The sequence below is a fragment of the Malania oleifera genome, chromosome 4 (assembly GCF_029873635.1).
Source record: "Malania oleifera isolate guangnan ecotype guangnan chromosome 4, ASM2987363v1, whole genome shotgun sequence".
Classification (NCBI taxonomy): Eukaryota; Viridiplantae; Streptophyta; class Magnoliopsida; order Santalales; family Ximeniaceae; genus Malania; species Malania oleifera.
In genome coordinates, this window is record NC_080420.1 from 100,888,103 (window position 1) to 100,904,551 (window position 16,449).

At 37.3% G+C, this 16,449-nt stretch overlaps 1 protein-coding gene across 4 annotated transcripts in view; it reads right to left on the bottom strand.

Annotated features, from left to right (window-relative positions):
- The window catches only part of LOC131154070 (protein CHLOROPLAST J-LIKE DOMAIN 1, chloroplastic), a 65,108-nt gene that overhangs the window by 21,778 nt on the left and 26,881 nt on the right, over positions 1–16,449 (bottom strand). For all 4 annotated transcript variants that reach the window (XM_058106572.1, XM_058106570.1, XM_058106569.1 and 1 more), the window contains exons 7-8: positions 7,732–7,857; positions 7,516–7,611 (exon numbers count right to left, since the gene is read on the bottom strand). In XM_058106572.1, the coding sequence (XP_057962555.1) occupies positions 7,516–7,611; positions 7,732–7,857 (222 nt within the window). The remainder of the gene's footprint in view (positions 1–7,515; positions 7,612–7,731; positions 7,858–16,449) is intronic.

Below are 16,449 nucleotides of genomic sequence, written 5' to 3' on the forward strand. Positions count from 1 at the left end.
TTGAGTTTTAACAATTCAGAAACAGGTTCTCTTCTTTTTCTACACTGTTTGTTTGCTTGGGGTACATAGAAGATGTTGTTTGGAGTTTTTGGAGAGAACTGGGTTTGCCCAGAGAAGGTGAAAGATCTTTCTCTTTTATGGAGGATTTAGTGTTGGAACAGAAGAATAGAAAAACAGAAAAAACAGAGAAGAAAAATACTGAAAAATGCCTCTTTAATTTACTGACTTGTTGAAGAAATTACATATATAAAAAAGCTACAGTGCTGCAGCACTTTTGCTGGATTTTTTAGATTCTTTTCTATTTTTTCACTACTTAAAATGACTGGGATAAGGTCACTATTTATAGGGAAGAGTACATGGGGAATAGATGGGAAATTTTAATATTCTAGGGACTTAACAACTCATTAAATAAACCTAGAAACAAGGCAAAGAATATGACAAGTTCCTAGACTAAATAACTCACTCTTGTGCTATTAATGGATGACAGTTGTATTCCACTTTGAAAAACTGAATAGAACTTTGAATAAGAATCACATTGGCTGCAACTTGCTGACATTTTATTGCTGAATATTCTGCTGACTGTAAGCTGAGTTGTTTGCTGACTTTTCAACTAAATAACTAAATTAACTAACTTCAATAGGTTCACGGCCTTCTCACAAATTCCCCTCTAAAACCGTGAGTCCTAACATGTCTCTGAACATCAAAAACTTCTCAGTAGTAATAGGTTTTGTGAGCATGTCTGCTGGTTGTTCATTAGTGCTGATGAATTCTAGATGAATTTCTTCCTTTTGCACAAGGTCACGAATAAAGTGATGTCTGACCTCAATATGCTTTGTCCTAGCATGAAAAACTGGGTTTTTAGTTAGAGCTATTACTGACATATTATCACATAAAATGGTTGCAGGACCCTCTTGCTTCAGTCCTAAATCACTAAGTAATTTCCTTAGCCAAACTCCATCACAAGTAGCATCTGTTGTTGAAATATATTCTGCTTCTGCAGATGACAAGGCAACAGTGTTTTGCTTTCTTGAACACCATGAAATGGTGCCATTTCCAAGGCAGAAAACATATGCCAATGTGCTTTTTCGATCAACTAATCCGGCCCATTCACTATCAATGAAACTGGTCAAAACAAACTCAGAATCTTTGTTGTACTTCAGTCCAAGTTTTAGTGTGCCTTTAAGGTATCTTAATACCCTTTTTGCTGCTGCATAATGAAATACACTTGAGCTGTGCATGAACCTGGACAACATACTAACAGCTTGTGTAACATCAGGCCTAGTATGAGTCAAGTAAATAAGGGATCCAACTAAACTCCTATACTGATTTTCGTCGAATTTCTTAGCTCCATCATCAGAATTTAATTTTTCATTTAGAGTCGTAGGAGTACTTACAGCCTTACAGTCCTTCATATGAAATTTCTTCAAGATATCAGTTGCATACTTTTCTTGGGAAAAGAAAATTTCCCTTCTTCCTTGCTTAACTTGCATCCCAAAGAAGTACTTCATGATCCCTAAGTTTGTCATCTCAAAATTTTTCATCATTGAGTGCTTGAAATCAGGAAGTAAATGAAGATTGCTTCCAAAGTAAATCAAATCATCAACGCACAAGCAAACAATGATGAAATCAGTTTCTTTTTTAAAAAAATAGAGAGAATCAGTCTTACTGTTCCAAGCTCGTGGAGCTTGTTTAAGGCCATAAAAAACCTTGTTCAGTTTGTACACTTTTTCTTCTTTGCCCTTCACTTCATATCCACGTGGCTGCCCAACATAAACTTCCTCATTCAGTTCTCCATTGAGAGACGCAAATTTAACATCCATTTGATACACATTTAACTCCAATTTGGCAGCTATTGCAAGTACAAGCCGAATTGTCTCAATTCTTGCAACCGGTGCAAAGGTCTCGTTGAAATCAACTCCGGGTTGTTGAGAATAACCTTTGGCAACCAATCTAGCCTTGTACTTTTGAATGGAACCATCCTCATTGTACTTGGTTTTGTAAACCCACTTGAGACCAATAATGTCTTTGCCTTCAAGAGGATCCACAAGCTTCCATGTGTTGTTCTTTTCAACCACGTTCAGCTCTTCTTCCATGGCCTTTTTCTATTTTTTATCCTTCACTAAATCTTTAAAATTCTATGGCTCACAAGAGAAAAGAGCAAATTCTAAATTTTCATTAGAAAAATAGCTTCTAAAATCACCATACCTCTCCGGAGGTCTTTTAACTCTTTCAGATCTTCTTAGGACAGGTGAAAAGGATGAAGTTCCTTCATTTCTTGAATTTTCAGATTTTGAACTAAGGTTCTCAGGTGCAATTTCAGCTTCTGAAATTGCTTGATTCTGAGATTCAGTAGCTGATTTAGGTCTTGTTGCTTCAGCTAGTACAAAATCTGGAATATTTGTTGAGTTCTAGTCACTATAAGTCCACTACCATACTCCCCTTTCGTCAAAGATGGCATCTCTTGCCACTATCATCTTGTGATTAACAGGATTCAGCAGCCAATAGCCCTTTGATTCATCGTTGTACCCAATAAACAAAAGCTTTTCTCCCTTCTAATTAAACTTGTCCTTATTAGGAGCTTTGTTGAGTGAGTAGGCTAGACAAACAAACACTTTCAGATGGCTAACATCTGGTTTTCTCCCACTCCAAGCCTCATAGGGAGTTCTATTCTTCACTAATTTTGTTGGTGACCTGTTTAAGATATAAACAGTGGTATGTACAACTTCAGCCCAAAGAGAATTAGGAAGTCCTTTACCTTTTAACATGCTCCGAGCAATTTCAACAATGGTCCGGTTCTTTCTTTCAGCAACTCTATTCTGCTGAGGGCTTCTACCTACTGTTAGTTGCCTTTGATTGCCTTCCTTCTTGCAATAATTCATGAACAGGTGATATATGAATTCACCTCCACGATCAGTTCTTAAGGTCTTCATTTTCAGCCCACTTTGCCTTTCAACGATGGCTTTGAACTCCATAAATATTGAGAAGGCCTCTGATTTTTGCTGAACAAAATACAACCATATCATTCTAGTAAAATTGTCAACAAAAAGGAAGAAATACCTTTTGTTTCCAAGAGATGATGTTCTTGTGGAACCAAATATATCCGCATGAACAAGCTCCAAAGGAGCTTTGGCCCTCCAAGAAGTTTTGGAGAAAGGAAGGTGGTGCATCTTCCCGTAAATACAGCCTTCACAAACTCCTTTAATTTGATTTATTTGGGGAAGACCATGAACCATATCCTTTTGCTTGAGAAGCTGCAGTCCCTTATGATTTAAATGCCCATATCTGAGATGCCATACTTGAGATTCGTTTGAAATTTCACTCTTCAAAGCCACTGGACTTGTGTAGTTGATGGAGAGTGGAAAAACCTTGTTTCGAGTCATCTCAACTTTAGCCATCAGTGAGTACTTCTTCTTGTCTATGATTCTACATTCATTTCCTTCGAAATGGACTTGATATCCTTTTTGAATTAATTGCCCCACACTTAAGAGATTGTGAGCAAGACTTTGGGACATAAAGAACATCATGGATGAATTTTTGCTCACCTAATCTGGACTGCATTGCTATTACACCTTTTCTTTCAACTTTTACAAATTTCCCATCACCAAGAATAACGGAATTTGAAGCATTTTCATCAATTTTAACAAATAACTCACGGTTACCTGTCATATGACTGTTGCAGCCACTATCAAGGTACCAAACCTTGTCGTCGTTGCTTTCAACATTGCGACAAGTGAGAAACACTTACTCTTCATCATTTTCCTTACTGAAATTTGCTTCTGAACTTTCATTCTTCTTGTGCCAACAATCCTGATCTGAATGGTTTGGAACGCGCACCTTTTACACCTTAAATAGCATTCAGCTGAGGTGTGATTTGACTTTTTGCATATGATGCAATTCTGTCCTTGATTGCTGGACCTTTGAGGCTGAAAATTCCTACTTCTGCCATGGCCTCTTCCACGACCACGGGACTGATTATTTTGGCCTCTTTGAGACTGGTCTTGTTACTGAAAATTTCCCTTCCTCTCTTGATTTTTCCAGTTCAAATTGAGCTTTGATTGAAAAGCCTACTCCAAGGGCTGACTTGAAGATCTTTTAATTCTTTCCTCATGTGATTCTAAAGAACCACAGAGGTCAAACATGGTCATAATTGAGAGGTCTTTTGATTCTTCAATTGCTAAAGCTGCATGATCAAATTTTGGTGGAAAACTTCTGAGAATTTTTTCAACGATCTTTTTTTCTTCTATTCGACCACCATAAGCTCTGATTTGGTTGACTATTTCAGCAACCTTGGAGAAAAAATCTTTGATGCTTTCAGAATCTTTCATTGCCAAGAAATCAAAGTTCTTCCAAAGAGATTGTAGTTGGATCGAGACTACTTTATTATTTCCTTGAAATTCCTTCCGCAGTGTTTCCCATGCGTCTTTAGCCTTTTGAATGCCAAAGATGCAGGGATAGATGGTCTTTCTAATCCCTTGATGAAGATAACTCAAAGCAAGAGCATTATTTTTTATTTTTTCTTTGTTCTGGGCAGATCTCTGAGATGAGGTTGTTGTGCTTGTGTTTGTAGAGGATGAATCATCATACCCTTCTTCAATAAAGAAAATTTTCATTTGATCAGCCCAGTACCCATAAATTTCTCCTTCGAAGATGGGTACTTGGTTTTGAGAATAATTGAATATAGTTCCACCAGAGGAAGAGGTGCTGGATGACATGGCTCTAATACCAAAATTTGTTGGAACAGAAGAATAGAAAAACAGAAAAAACAGAGAAGAAAAATACTGAAAATTCCTCTTTAATTTACTGACTTGATGAAGAAATTACATAAATAAAAAAAGCTACATTGCTGCGGCACTTTTGCTGGATTTTTGAGATTCTTTTCTATTTTTTTTCACTACTTAAAATGACTGGGATAAGGCCACTATTTCTAGGGCAGAGTAAATGGGGAATAGATGGGAAATTTTAATATTCTAGGGACTTAACAACTCATTAAATAAACCTAGAAACAAGGCAAAGAATATGACAAGTTCCTAGACTAAATAACTCACTACTGTGCTATTAATGGATAACAGCTGTATTCCACTATGAAAAACTGAACAGAACTTTGAATAAGAATCACACTGGCTGCAACTTGCTGACTGAATAATTTTACTGCTGAATGTTCTGCTGACTGTAAGCTGAATTGTCTTTCAACTAAATAACTGAATTAACTAACTTCAATAGGTTCACGGCTTTCTCACATTTAGGAGTAAGGACCCCGCTGTTTGTAGAAATGTGCAGTTTTCACTGTTTTGTAGGGGATTTAGTTTGAACTGAATGCGCATATTTTCAGTGAAGATTTTGATTTTATCTTTGATTTGACAAGTAACCTACACTTTGATTATTGTATTTATATACAATATTTAAGTTATAGATCATGTATTATTATGTATATTAAAATTTTCTAAACTTTAAAAAAAAATCCATGTATTACTACTGATTTCCATCATTTTTTACTGAAATTGAAACTGAAATCAACATTAAAATTCCCACAATAATTTCAATATTTGTTTAACCCTCGAAATTTCATCTGAAACTGAAGCTTAAAATCTTGGTTGAGGGTTTGGGTTGAAACCTGAAATGGGTTACATTTGCAAAGATTTTAGCTGTGTGTTTAGGTCAAAGGACCTTTGTAGTCTGTACATGGGAGAGATGGCATGGGATGGGAGACGCAAACTGGACAACTATAGATAGGAGTTGGATGGTAACAATGGTGATTGCTGCAGGAGGAGGAAAATCAAGGGTTTACCAATTTGATGCAGGCAGAAAGAGGAAGATATGAAAGAGAGAAGAAATTGAAGAGCATTGGAAGAGAGAGAGAGAGAGTCATGGACACACCCCCTCTCATTTGACATCTAATTAGCAAATTTTGGGAGGAATATAACAATAGCTGGAACAATGTTAAAAGTAGTTTTCTTAATTAAAGTATTTTTCTGCTGCACATTCGTGTCTCTTCAAATACAATTTTTCATCAAAAAAATATCTTAATTAACGTAAAAGATCAACACTAATAAAAAAACGAAGCACTTTATACAATTTGATCTAGAAGACGAAAAATTGACGTTGAAGGGTTTATGTAAATTTTGTGTTGTGTGCGCATGCAAAGCACAAAAATTTCCCATTCTTAGAAGAAAATTTTCATGTGCCATATTATTCCTAATTCTCTAATATTCAATTTAAAATATGGACGCAAAAGTCCTTGTCCTTGAGGATCTAAGGTCATAAACTGATAGGAGTTTGAATGTTAAAAATGTTCAGGTAAGTTAATTCCCAGGCAAGACTACAATAGAGTGATCTCACTGAAGGGGTTTGTACTTTTTTCTGCATGAAATATATATATATACACAAAATACAGAGGAAAATTTGAAAAAGATTTCCAGGTCCAGCACAGAGAATTCACATGCCATAGAATCATACTATTCCCAAATCTTTAACATAACTTTAAGAACTTGATGGAGAAATCTTTCTCCTTGAGGTTTAGGTCAAGAACTCGCTGCAAGTCTGAATGATAAAAGGTCAAAATAGCATAATTCCTTGACAACACTACTCAAAGCATGATTTCACTAAATTATTTTGGCTGATATTTCATAATGAATACCTGGATGCAAGGGATAAGTTACTTCAGTTCCTAACAAAGCGATGTGCATCTCAACCATCCTTGGACTAGACCTGGTCCTGTTACGGGTCTGGAGAATGACCGAAACTAGAAATGACATGAACCCAGCCAGAATCAGGTGGCTCGGCCTAACCCAGACTGAGCAAGTGAGCCAGCCAGATTGATCCAGCCTCTCAGACAAAATTATTCAAATTCTGGAACACAAACCCCCAGGTGGGCAAGCTGAATCCTTACCAAGGCAACTGGTTACTTTTGTGATTATTAATTGAACAATTTATGTACATAAGCACCCCATCTATATAGATCATACACTTGCATACATGCGTAAAAGTATACAAAATTAATCAAATTATGAATTCCTTAACCTTAAATAAATTTTTAAATGAATCAAACTCTTCTTCCACTCTTCTTACTTTCACTATTTTCTTTTTGGATAAGAAAAAATGTATTAGCAGCTATCCAAAAGCATACAATAGGGGGAAGAACAAAATGTCCTCCAAAGAACAAAAATATAATACTATTATTTAATATTCATGAATTAATCAAACTCTTATATCCTTATGTAAATTTTTATTTAATCAAATCCTCTCACTATTATTTAATTTTTGTCAAACTTCTGATGCCAATAATAATAATCATCATCACAACATCATCATATTGTAATACATATATGTGTTTGTGTGTATTACCCTGCTATCACTGGTTCAACCAACCTGATGCCTTTACTAGGTTGGTCACCAATCCAGGTTTTAAAACAATGACTTCAACAGTATATATATATATATATATATATATATAGTTGAAGACAACAAACATGGTCAACCTATATTTGCATATTTGCATCCATAAATAAAATTGCATACCAATGAAGACATGGCAATACAACCAAAAACTAGTGCAAGAGAACGAAGCAGCCTTTTTCCCATTCGCAATGTGCGGCCTTCATCCTCACCATCTTCCTACAGAGAATATCAAGTCAAATATTTAACAAAGTAAAACAGTTAGTTAACTAAATTCTAAGATAAATATAATCTATAAACAAGCCCCCATCCCCAGAAAAACTAGAAGGGTGCACTCACAGTAAGAGTTGGAGATACTGATGGCTCAAAAGCTTTCAACTTCTCAAAAATCCTATAAACAAATACAAAGCCCAAAAACTGCAAAGGTTTCCATTCAGCATTGCGTTTGATAACAACCCAAGTTGTCTGCAAAAAAGATAGTAAGAAGGTAAAAATCAAATTAAGCAATATAAAATTTCTAAAACATAAAATATAATTTACAGTAGCACATAATAGCATCCATGCTAAAATTATTCACCTCTGCTGCACTAGATTCACACAGAGGAGTCATGCATATAATAGTGTTGACAAAGTCGAAAGCAAAACAGTAACAGGAGTCGCAAAAGATATGATGGTGAATATCAACATAATTTTCTTTTCGTTTAGAGTGCGAACATGTTTATGAGGAATACAAAAACTCCCTACACAAGAGTTTAAATTCTATTGCAAGGGGGCATTAACACAATCATAAAGTCTCAGGTTAGCAAGGACAAGCACAGGGGTTCAAGTCCTAAAAGCAGCACTTCATGTAAAATGCTGAAGTCTAGAAGTGTATCCATACATCCCCTCCCAGAATCTTGATCCCAAGGACCATGGCTAGGGCAATGGCCTTCTTGTTTACCATTAATTTTCAGAAAAGTTTAAACTCTCATAAATATCAGCAAATAAATATCTTTTCAGTACAGTTGGACCCGATCTAATTTAGATCATTATATATGTATTTATGCCCTGTAGATTGTAAAGAGGCTATAAACCAAACGGTTGAATTATATAATCATAAGGATTTATAAACAAAATGAATCATATGAAGGCAGCCATTGAATTCAATTATCACATACAATCCAAATGACAGGTGTAGACATCCCATTTTGTCCAAGCCAAATATAACAGAATAAAATACATTAAAATGTATTATTATTATTATTACTATTATTATTATTATTACATTGTGTACACAGCAGAGGAAAAAATACAAAAAAAATTTAAGTACAACAAAAAATTAAATAATAATAATAATAATAATAAATGCATCTTAAAATCCTACTGCATAACTGCACACCAGCACTAAAAATAAAAAATAAAAAATAGAGAAAAATAGAGAGAAATACATCAAAAAAATATTAATACAAATATATACATATATATATATATATATATATATATATAAGGGAGGAGTCATCCTCACATCTGCACGCACGCACATCAACCATGAATTATTTTTGGGAGACAGGACACACTTAAAGAAAGTGGGTGGGAAATTAGCTATCTACAGCGGGCTGCCTTGGATTGAATTTGAAATGCCACTGCTGTGCCACTGCCTGGGTTGAAATTATAATGCCACTGCCGCACTCAATGCCGCATTCAGCGCTCCTCAAGCCTATAAATAGAGAGTTCAGAGAAAGCGGAAAGGGGGGACAATATAGTGTGAGAAATTCATAGAGATAGTGTTTGCAGTGTGAGAATTACAGTGAAAAATTCACAAGTGCAAGGATTGTAGTGAGAATTGCAGAGGAGTCAAGCACTCGAACAATTGAGAGAGTTCTGGAGATTAAAGGTTGAAATTGCTGAGGTTCAAAGGCAGCTGAAGATTTCTGCCAGTTGAAGATTTGCGGAACTAGAGAAATTGAAAGACTGACATTGAAGCTGAAGACCGGAGGAGAGTGAAGACTCAGGTTGGTTTTTATTTTTATTTTTATTTTTTTGTACGAATTTTGAAATTAAAATTCCAGTACCTTGAGAATAAAAATTTGTGTTTAAATTGAAAATTTCGGGCCCAAAATTTCAATTTCCAGGTTGTTTGGTTAACAAGAAATTTTTTCCAAGAAAATGCAAACCAACCAGGAGATGAAAAAAATAATAATAATAAAAATAATGGAACGAGGAACTTATCGTTAGAGAAGTTCGGTCCATTCTTGAAATTCTCTTTTCAATTCAGATCTGCAAGAAATGAAGATAAAATGTGAAATCCATTGAGAACAGTGAAAGAAAAATAATAAAAATAGGAAAGGAAGAAATCAGATATCTGAGGGAGTATTCGCAGAATTTGTTATAAAAAATAAAAAAAAGAGCTGTAAGGGAAGAAGAAGAAGAAGAGAGAGAGCGAGCTGCAGAGAGAGAGAGAGAGTGCAGCAGGGGAAGATGGAGAGAACAAATGGAGAAAGGAAGGAAAAGACGAAGGGTGAGAAAAAGAAGGATAAGGACAAATGAAAAAAAAACCTCCAATTCTCTCATCTCCCAAAAGTCAAAATTTTTTATTATATGTTTTTTTATTGCATCTGCTCCTTCCTTCTCTTTCTTTCAAGCTGTCATCATTGCATATATATATATATATATTAGGAGTTTATAATATATTTGTTGTGAAATATGTATAGTAGCATGTGTATAGTAGTATGTGTGTGCATGTGTGATTCTCTTTTATAAAATATATATATATAAAGTAGGAAAAATATTTTTAAAACCAAAATTTAATTGAGTTATTTTGGTTCAACTAAAAAAAATAAAATATCAAAAATGAGGGAAAGCCTTTAAAAAGGGCAATGACCATTTCATACCTCACCTATATTAACTCTGAGGGGGGTTTTTCGAACAAGATTCCCTCTTTTGGGGATCTTATTAGACATTCCTAAATCATACCCCGTTTTGATTATTTTCTATTAATTGTGTGTATTTTGTTAACTTTAAGGAGTAAATTAAAAGGTTATTAAAATTCAATTTGGGGATAATTCTTAGTTAATTAGGTACCGTTCGTAGAACAGGTGCATAGGGGTGTGAATACCTTCCCCTAGCATAAATGAACTCCCGATCCCAATCCTGGTATATACAGACCGATACTATTCTTAATTGAGTAGTAATCAGGTGTTCTAACCGTACCATGAAAAATAGGTTAGTGGCGACTCCAAAACTCCAACTTTTTTCCCGAAAATAACCCTTATTATTAATTCCCTCACCCGCTGAGGCATCTCGCTCCCGGGATATCGCGATAGCTTGGCGACTCTGCTGGGGAAATTAGAGAGTCAAGCCATTAATTAACTAGGAATTATAATATGCTTGAATATATAATTGTGAATATTTGTGTGAATGATGTGAGGGGATGGTGGGAATAAGCTAGATATATGAACTCACACACGCTTTTACCAGCCTCCTACCCGGGCTTCACCCTTAAGGAAATAGAAAGGAGCACAGTACCATTAGCCCTCATGAGACAAGGTCTTTTGGGGGGTGGGGGGGGGAGGTGTGAACCACTCTGCTCAGTTTGAACTTTGTTCAAACCCATCGGGTGAGGATAGAGGACATGTCAGGAGCCTGTTGTTATTAAGGATTAAAGCTTAACCTCACGTACTTGACCACAAGGTTCCCTCCTTTAGGATAAAGCTTTCAAATAAAAAAAAACATCTCTAGCCAAACACCCACCTAGGGTTGTAACAGAATCCACATCCTTCTCCATGACTAAATCAAATTTTGTGCTATGATTGGTTAGTTTGTCCTGCATCATTCATCTCATATTCATTTGCATACATGATAGGCCCATGACTACATTCCCAAAATTCTAAGATAGCCCGAAATTATTTCATGCTAGGTCCAATGGCAATACACAAAGAGGGAGAGGCCATGGTCTAGTCATATTCTGAAGCTCAGCAGGACCGCTACGTGGACAATCTGAATCACAATCTAGAGGTGGTTTTGCCAGCCCAAGTCAGGTTAGGTACTAGAACCAACGTTTTGAAAGAATTAAAGAAAATCTGGGTCAGTTGGACTGCTGAAAGACGTCTGCAATTTTCAAAGTTGTATGGTCACAAAGGCTTCTTGCTACATGTGGTGGTTAACTATGAGGTGATAAATGTCCTGACAGAATTCTGGAATCCGCTATCATTGCTTCACTATGGAAGGGGTAGACATGGCTCCTATTATGGAAGAATATATGTCTCTGTTGCACCTGACAAAAAGACCTATGAAACCTAACATAGCTACGTCTTTCAGGAAGGAACTATGCAAGTTAATTGGGGTCAAGGCTAAGGGAATAAATGAACAAGTGGGGAAGGAAGCTAAAACTATCTCGTGGGAAAGTCTGAAAACTATGGTAAAACAAGAGGAAGCAGAGGAAAGTCACATGAGCATGCTAGCCCTTGCCATCTATGGGCTGATAATTTTTTCGAAAGGAATAGGGGTCATCGATCAAGGAGTTGTTTCCTTTTTGGCCCAAATCCAAAAGGGTGTTAATCCGGTACCAGGCATTCTAGCAGAAACATTCTGATTCCTGAATCATTGCCGAGTTAAAGGAAAATGCCGATTAAAATGTTGTGTTCCATTACTTTATATATGGTTCATGAATCACATATCATGCAAAAAGAGCCATTTTCATCCCATATACTCAAGTCTCCAGGTTCCTCTAACTGATTTTGAAAAGGCTTCATGGGAAGAGTATTCAAGCAAAGAAGAATGGGCTGAAAGAATGCGTAATTGGGAAACCAAAGGATTTTCATGGTTGGCCCCATGGATGGGGAATTCATATACGGTCTACCGATGCAGAAACCTTCCATGGGACCCATTACTAGGCCTATGGGGAGGAACCGATGACGCTCCTCTTATGTTCATGAGACAAGTAGGCTCTTGTTAGTTCACACCAATGACTCACGGGTTAAGCAAATCGGAGTTTGCCTACGAACAAGAGGGGGTCCATAAGTAGGTTGGGGAATTTGAAGCTGCATGGAAGACGGTCTACATTATTGATTCAGGCAAGCGTTTGATAGAGGTCCACGGAAATTACTATAGTTGGGTCGCCAATCGGGTTAATTCTCGAGTTGCAAGAATTCCGAACCTACTAAGAGCACTAGCGGGTCAAGCTCGGGTAGAAGAAAAAATCATGGAAGCAGAGCTCATTACCAGGATGGTGAAGGATAGAGAACGCCAAATAATCCTCCGGCTGCAGAAAAAGGTGAAGCAAAAGAAGGACAAATGCATACAAGCTGGAAAGGAAATAATAGCATTAAGAAGGAAAATTCAAGTTGAGGCCCAAATCAACAGAACCTTGTAGAAAGCTGGCTCCCGGTACAAAGACAATCAAGAAATGTTGGGGACATGGTTTGTAACTGAAGGAAAGGATATTGAAATTATCTATGTACCCACTTTTGAAATAATAAAGGCTATCTTTATAATTCTGGCAATACAATCATTTGATGTTGCACCCCATAGCTATTCATACATTACACGATCATGCATCACTACATTCATGCATAAAACATTCATACATTACATGATCATGCATCCGTGTTCTATGAGGAGGATTTTCTTTGTAGTAGCAAAGAGGAAGCTTAGACAGCAAGAAATCAACATTGAGACCTCCACCCACCCATACAATACTAGGCGAAAGGCGAAAGCAATGTGTAAACAGTTGGAAAACCATGTCATGGGCCTAGAACAAGGCCAGGAAGAAATCAATAACAATATCAAGGACATGCAAGCCCAGATGGGCAAAGTGATAGAATTACTAATGAATAAGGGGAAAGCACCACAAGTACCAGATTCAGAAATGGATTCCGACACTACCCTTACCCAGGGATTCACTCTGGTCCATGGGCAAACTTCAGTTCCACCTCCTTGCCCAACAGACGGCTCAGGGCCAAGTGCATTCCTGTTTATACCCACAATGCAAGTCGTGCCCCTTGGGCAAGTAGCATTTTCTACAAACGAGGGCGCACTTGGCACTGAGCCGTCTGCTGAGCAAGGAGGTGGAACTGAAGTTTGCCTATGGACCAGAGTGAATCCCGGGGCATGGGTATGGTCGGAATCCATTTCTGAATCTGGTACTTGTGCTACTTTCCCCTTATTCATTAGTAGTTCTATCACTTTGCCCATTTGGGCCTGCATGTCGTTGACATTGTTATTGATTTCTTCCTGGTCCTGTTCTAGGCCCATGACACAGTTTTCCAACTATTTACTCATTGCTTTCGCCTTTCATCTGGTATTGTATGGGTGGGTGGAGGTCTCAGTGTTGATTTTTTTTCTATCTAAGCTTCCTCTTTGCTACTACAAAGAAAATCCTCCTCTTAGAACATGGATGCATGATCATGTAATGTATGAATGTTTCATGCATGAATGTAGTGATGCATGATTGTGTAATGTATGAATAGCTATAGGGTGCAACATCAAATTATCGTGTTGCCAAAATTATTAAGATTGCCTTTATTATTTCAAAAGTGGGTACATAGACAATTTCAATATCCTTTCCTTCAATTACAAACCATGTCCCCTATGTTTCTTGATTGTCTTTGTGCTGAGAGCCAACTTTCCGCAAGGTTCTGTTGATTTGGGCCTCAACTTGAAGTTTCCTTCTTAATGTTATTATTTCCTTTCCAGCTTGTATGCATTTGTCCTTCTTTTGCTTCATCTTTTTCTGCAACTAGAGGATTATTTGGAGTTCTCTATCCTTCACCATCCTGATAATGAGCTCTGCTTCCATGATTCTTTCTTCTACCCGAGCTTGACTCACTAGTGCTCTCAGTAGGTTCGGAATTCCTGCGACTCGAGGATTAACCCGATTGGCGACCTAACTGTAGTAATTTCTGTGGACCTCTATCAAACGCTTGCCTCAATCAATAATGTAGACCGACTTCCATGCAGCTGCAAATTTCCCAACCTGCTTATGGACCCCCTCTTGTTCGTAGGCAAACTCTAATTTGGTTAACCTGTGAGTCATTGGTGTGAACTAACAAGAGCCTACTTATCCCCTAAACATAAGAGGAGCGTAAATGGTTCCTCCCTATGGGCCTAGTAATGGGTCCCATGGGAGGTTTCCGCATCGGTAGACCATATCTGAATTCCCCATCCATGGGCCCAACCATGAAAATCCTTTGGTTTCCCAATTACGCATTCTTTCAGCCCATTCTTCTTTGCTTGAATACTCTTCCTATGAAGCCTTTTCAAAATCAGTTAGAGGAACCCGGAGACTTGAGTATATTGGATGAAAATGGCTCTCTTCGCATGATACGTGACTCATGAACCATACATAAAGTAATGGAACACAACATTTTAATCGGCCTTTTCCTTTAACTTGGCAATGATTCAGGGATCGGAATGTTTTTGCCAGAATGCCTCGTACCGAATTAACACCCTTTTGGATTTGGGCCAAAAAGGAAACAGCGCCATGATTGATGACCACTGTTCCTTTCAGAAAATTATCAGCCCCTAGATGGCAAGGGCTAGCATGCTCATGTGACTTTCCTCTACTTCCTCTTGTTTTACCATAGTTTTCAGACTTTCCCAGGAGGTAATTTAGCTTCCTTCCCCACTTGTTCATTTATTCTTTGAGCCTTGACCCTAATTACCTTGCATAGTTCCTTCCTAAAAGACGTAGTATTGTTAGGCCTATAGGTTTCATAGGTTTTTGGCAGGTGCAGCAGAGACATATATTCTTCCATAATAGGAGTCATGTCTACCCCTTCCATAGTGAAGCAGTGATAGGAGGGATTCCAAAATTTTGTCAAAACATTTACCACCTCATAGTTAACCACCACATGTAGCAAGAAGCCTATGTGACCATACGACTTTGACAATTGCAGTCGTCTTTCAATTGTCCAACTAACCTAGATTTTCTTTAATTCTTTCAAAACGATGGTTCTAGTATCGAACCTGACCCGGGCTGGCAACACCACCTCTAGATTGTGATTCGGATTATCCATGTAACGATCATACTAGGCTTCAGAATATGACTGGACCATGGCCTCTCCCTCTTTGTGTACCGCCATTGGACCTACCATGAAATAATTTCGGGCTATCTTAAAATTTTAGGAATGTAGTCATGGGCCTATCATGTATGCAAATGAATATGAGATGAATGATGCAAAACAAACTAAACAATCATAACACAAAATTTGACTAAGTCATGGAGAAGGATGTGGATCCTGTCACAACCCCAGGTGGGTGTTTGGCTAGAGATTTTTTTCTTTGAAAGCTCTATCCTAAAGGAGGGAACCCTATGGTCAAGTACGTGAGGTTAAGCTCTGATCCTTTATAACAATAGGCTCCCAACATGTCCTCTATCCTCACTCAATGGGTTTGAACAACGTTCAAACTGAGTAGAGTGGTTCGCGCCCCCCAAAAAACCTTGTTTCATGAGGGCTAATGGTACTGTGCTCCTTTCTATTTCCCAAAGGGTGAAGCCTGGGTAGGAGGCTGGTAAAAGCGAGTGTGAGTTCATATATTTAGTTTATTCCCACCATCCCCTCACATCATTCACACAAATATTCACAATTATATATTCAAGCATATGTAATCAAATATTCGCAAAACAGATATTCAAACAAATATTCACAATTTCTAAACAATATTCACAAATACTACGGAGTAATTAAAATACTTATTGAATTCATATTTGAGATAATTCCTAGTTAATTAATGGCTCGACTCTCTAATTTTCCCAGCGGAGTCGCCAAACTATCGCGACGTCCCGAGAGCGAGATGCGCCGGCGGGCAAGGGAATTAACAATAAGTGTTATTTTCGGGAAAAATTTGGATTTTGGAGACGCCACTAACCTATTTTTCATGGTGCGGTTAAAACATCTGATTACTACTCAATTAAGAATAGCATCAATCTGTGTATATCAGAATCGGGATCGGAAGTTCGGTTATACTAGGGGAAGGTATTCGCACCCCCTACGCACCCATTCTACGAACAATACCTAATTAACTAAGAATTATCCCCAAATTGAATTTTAATAACCTTTTAATTTACTCCTTAAAGTT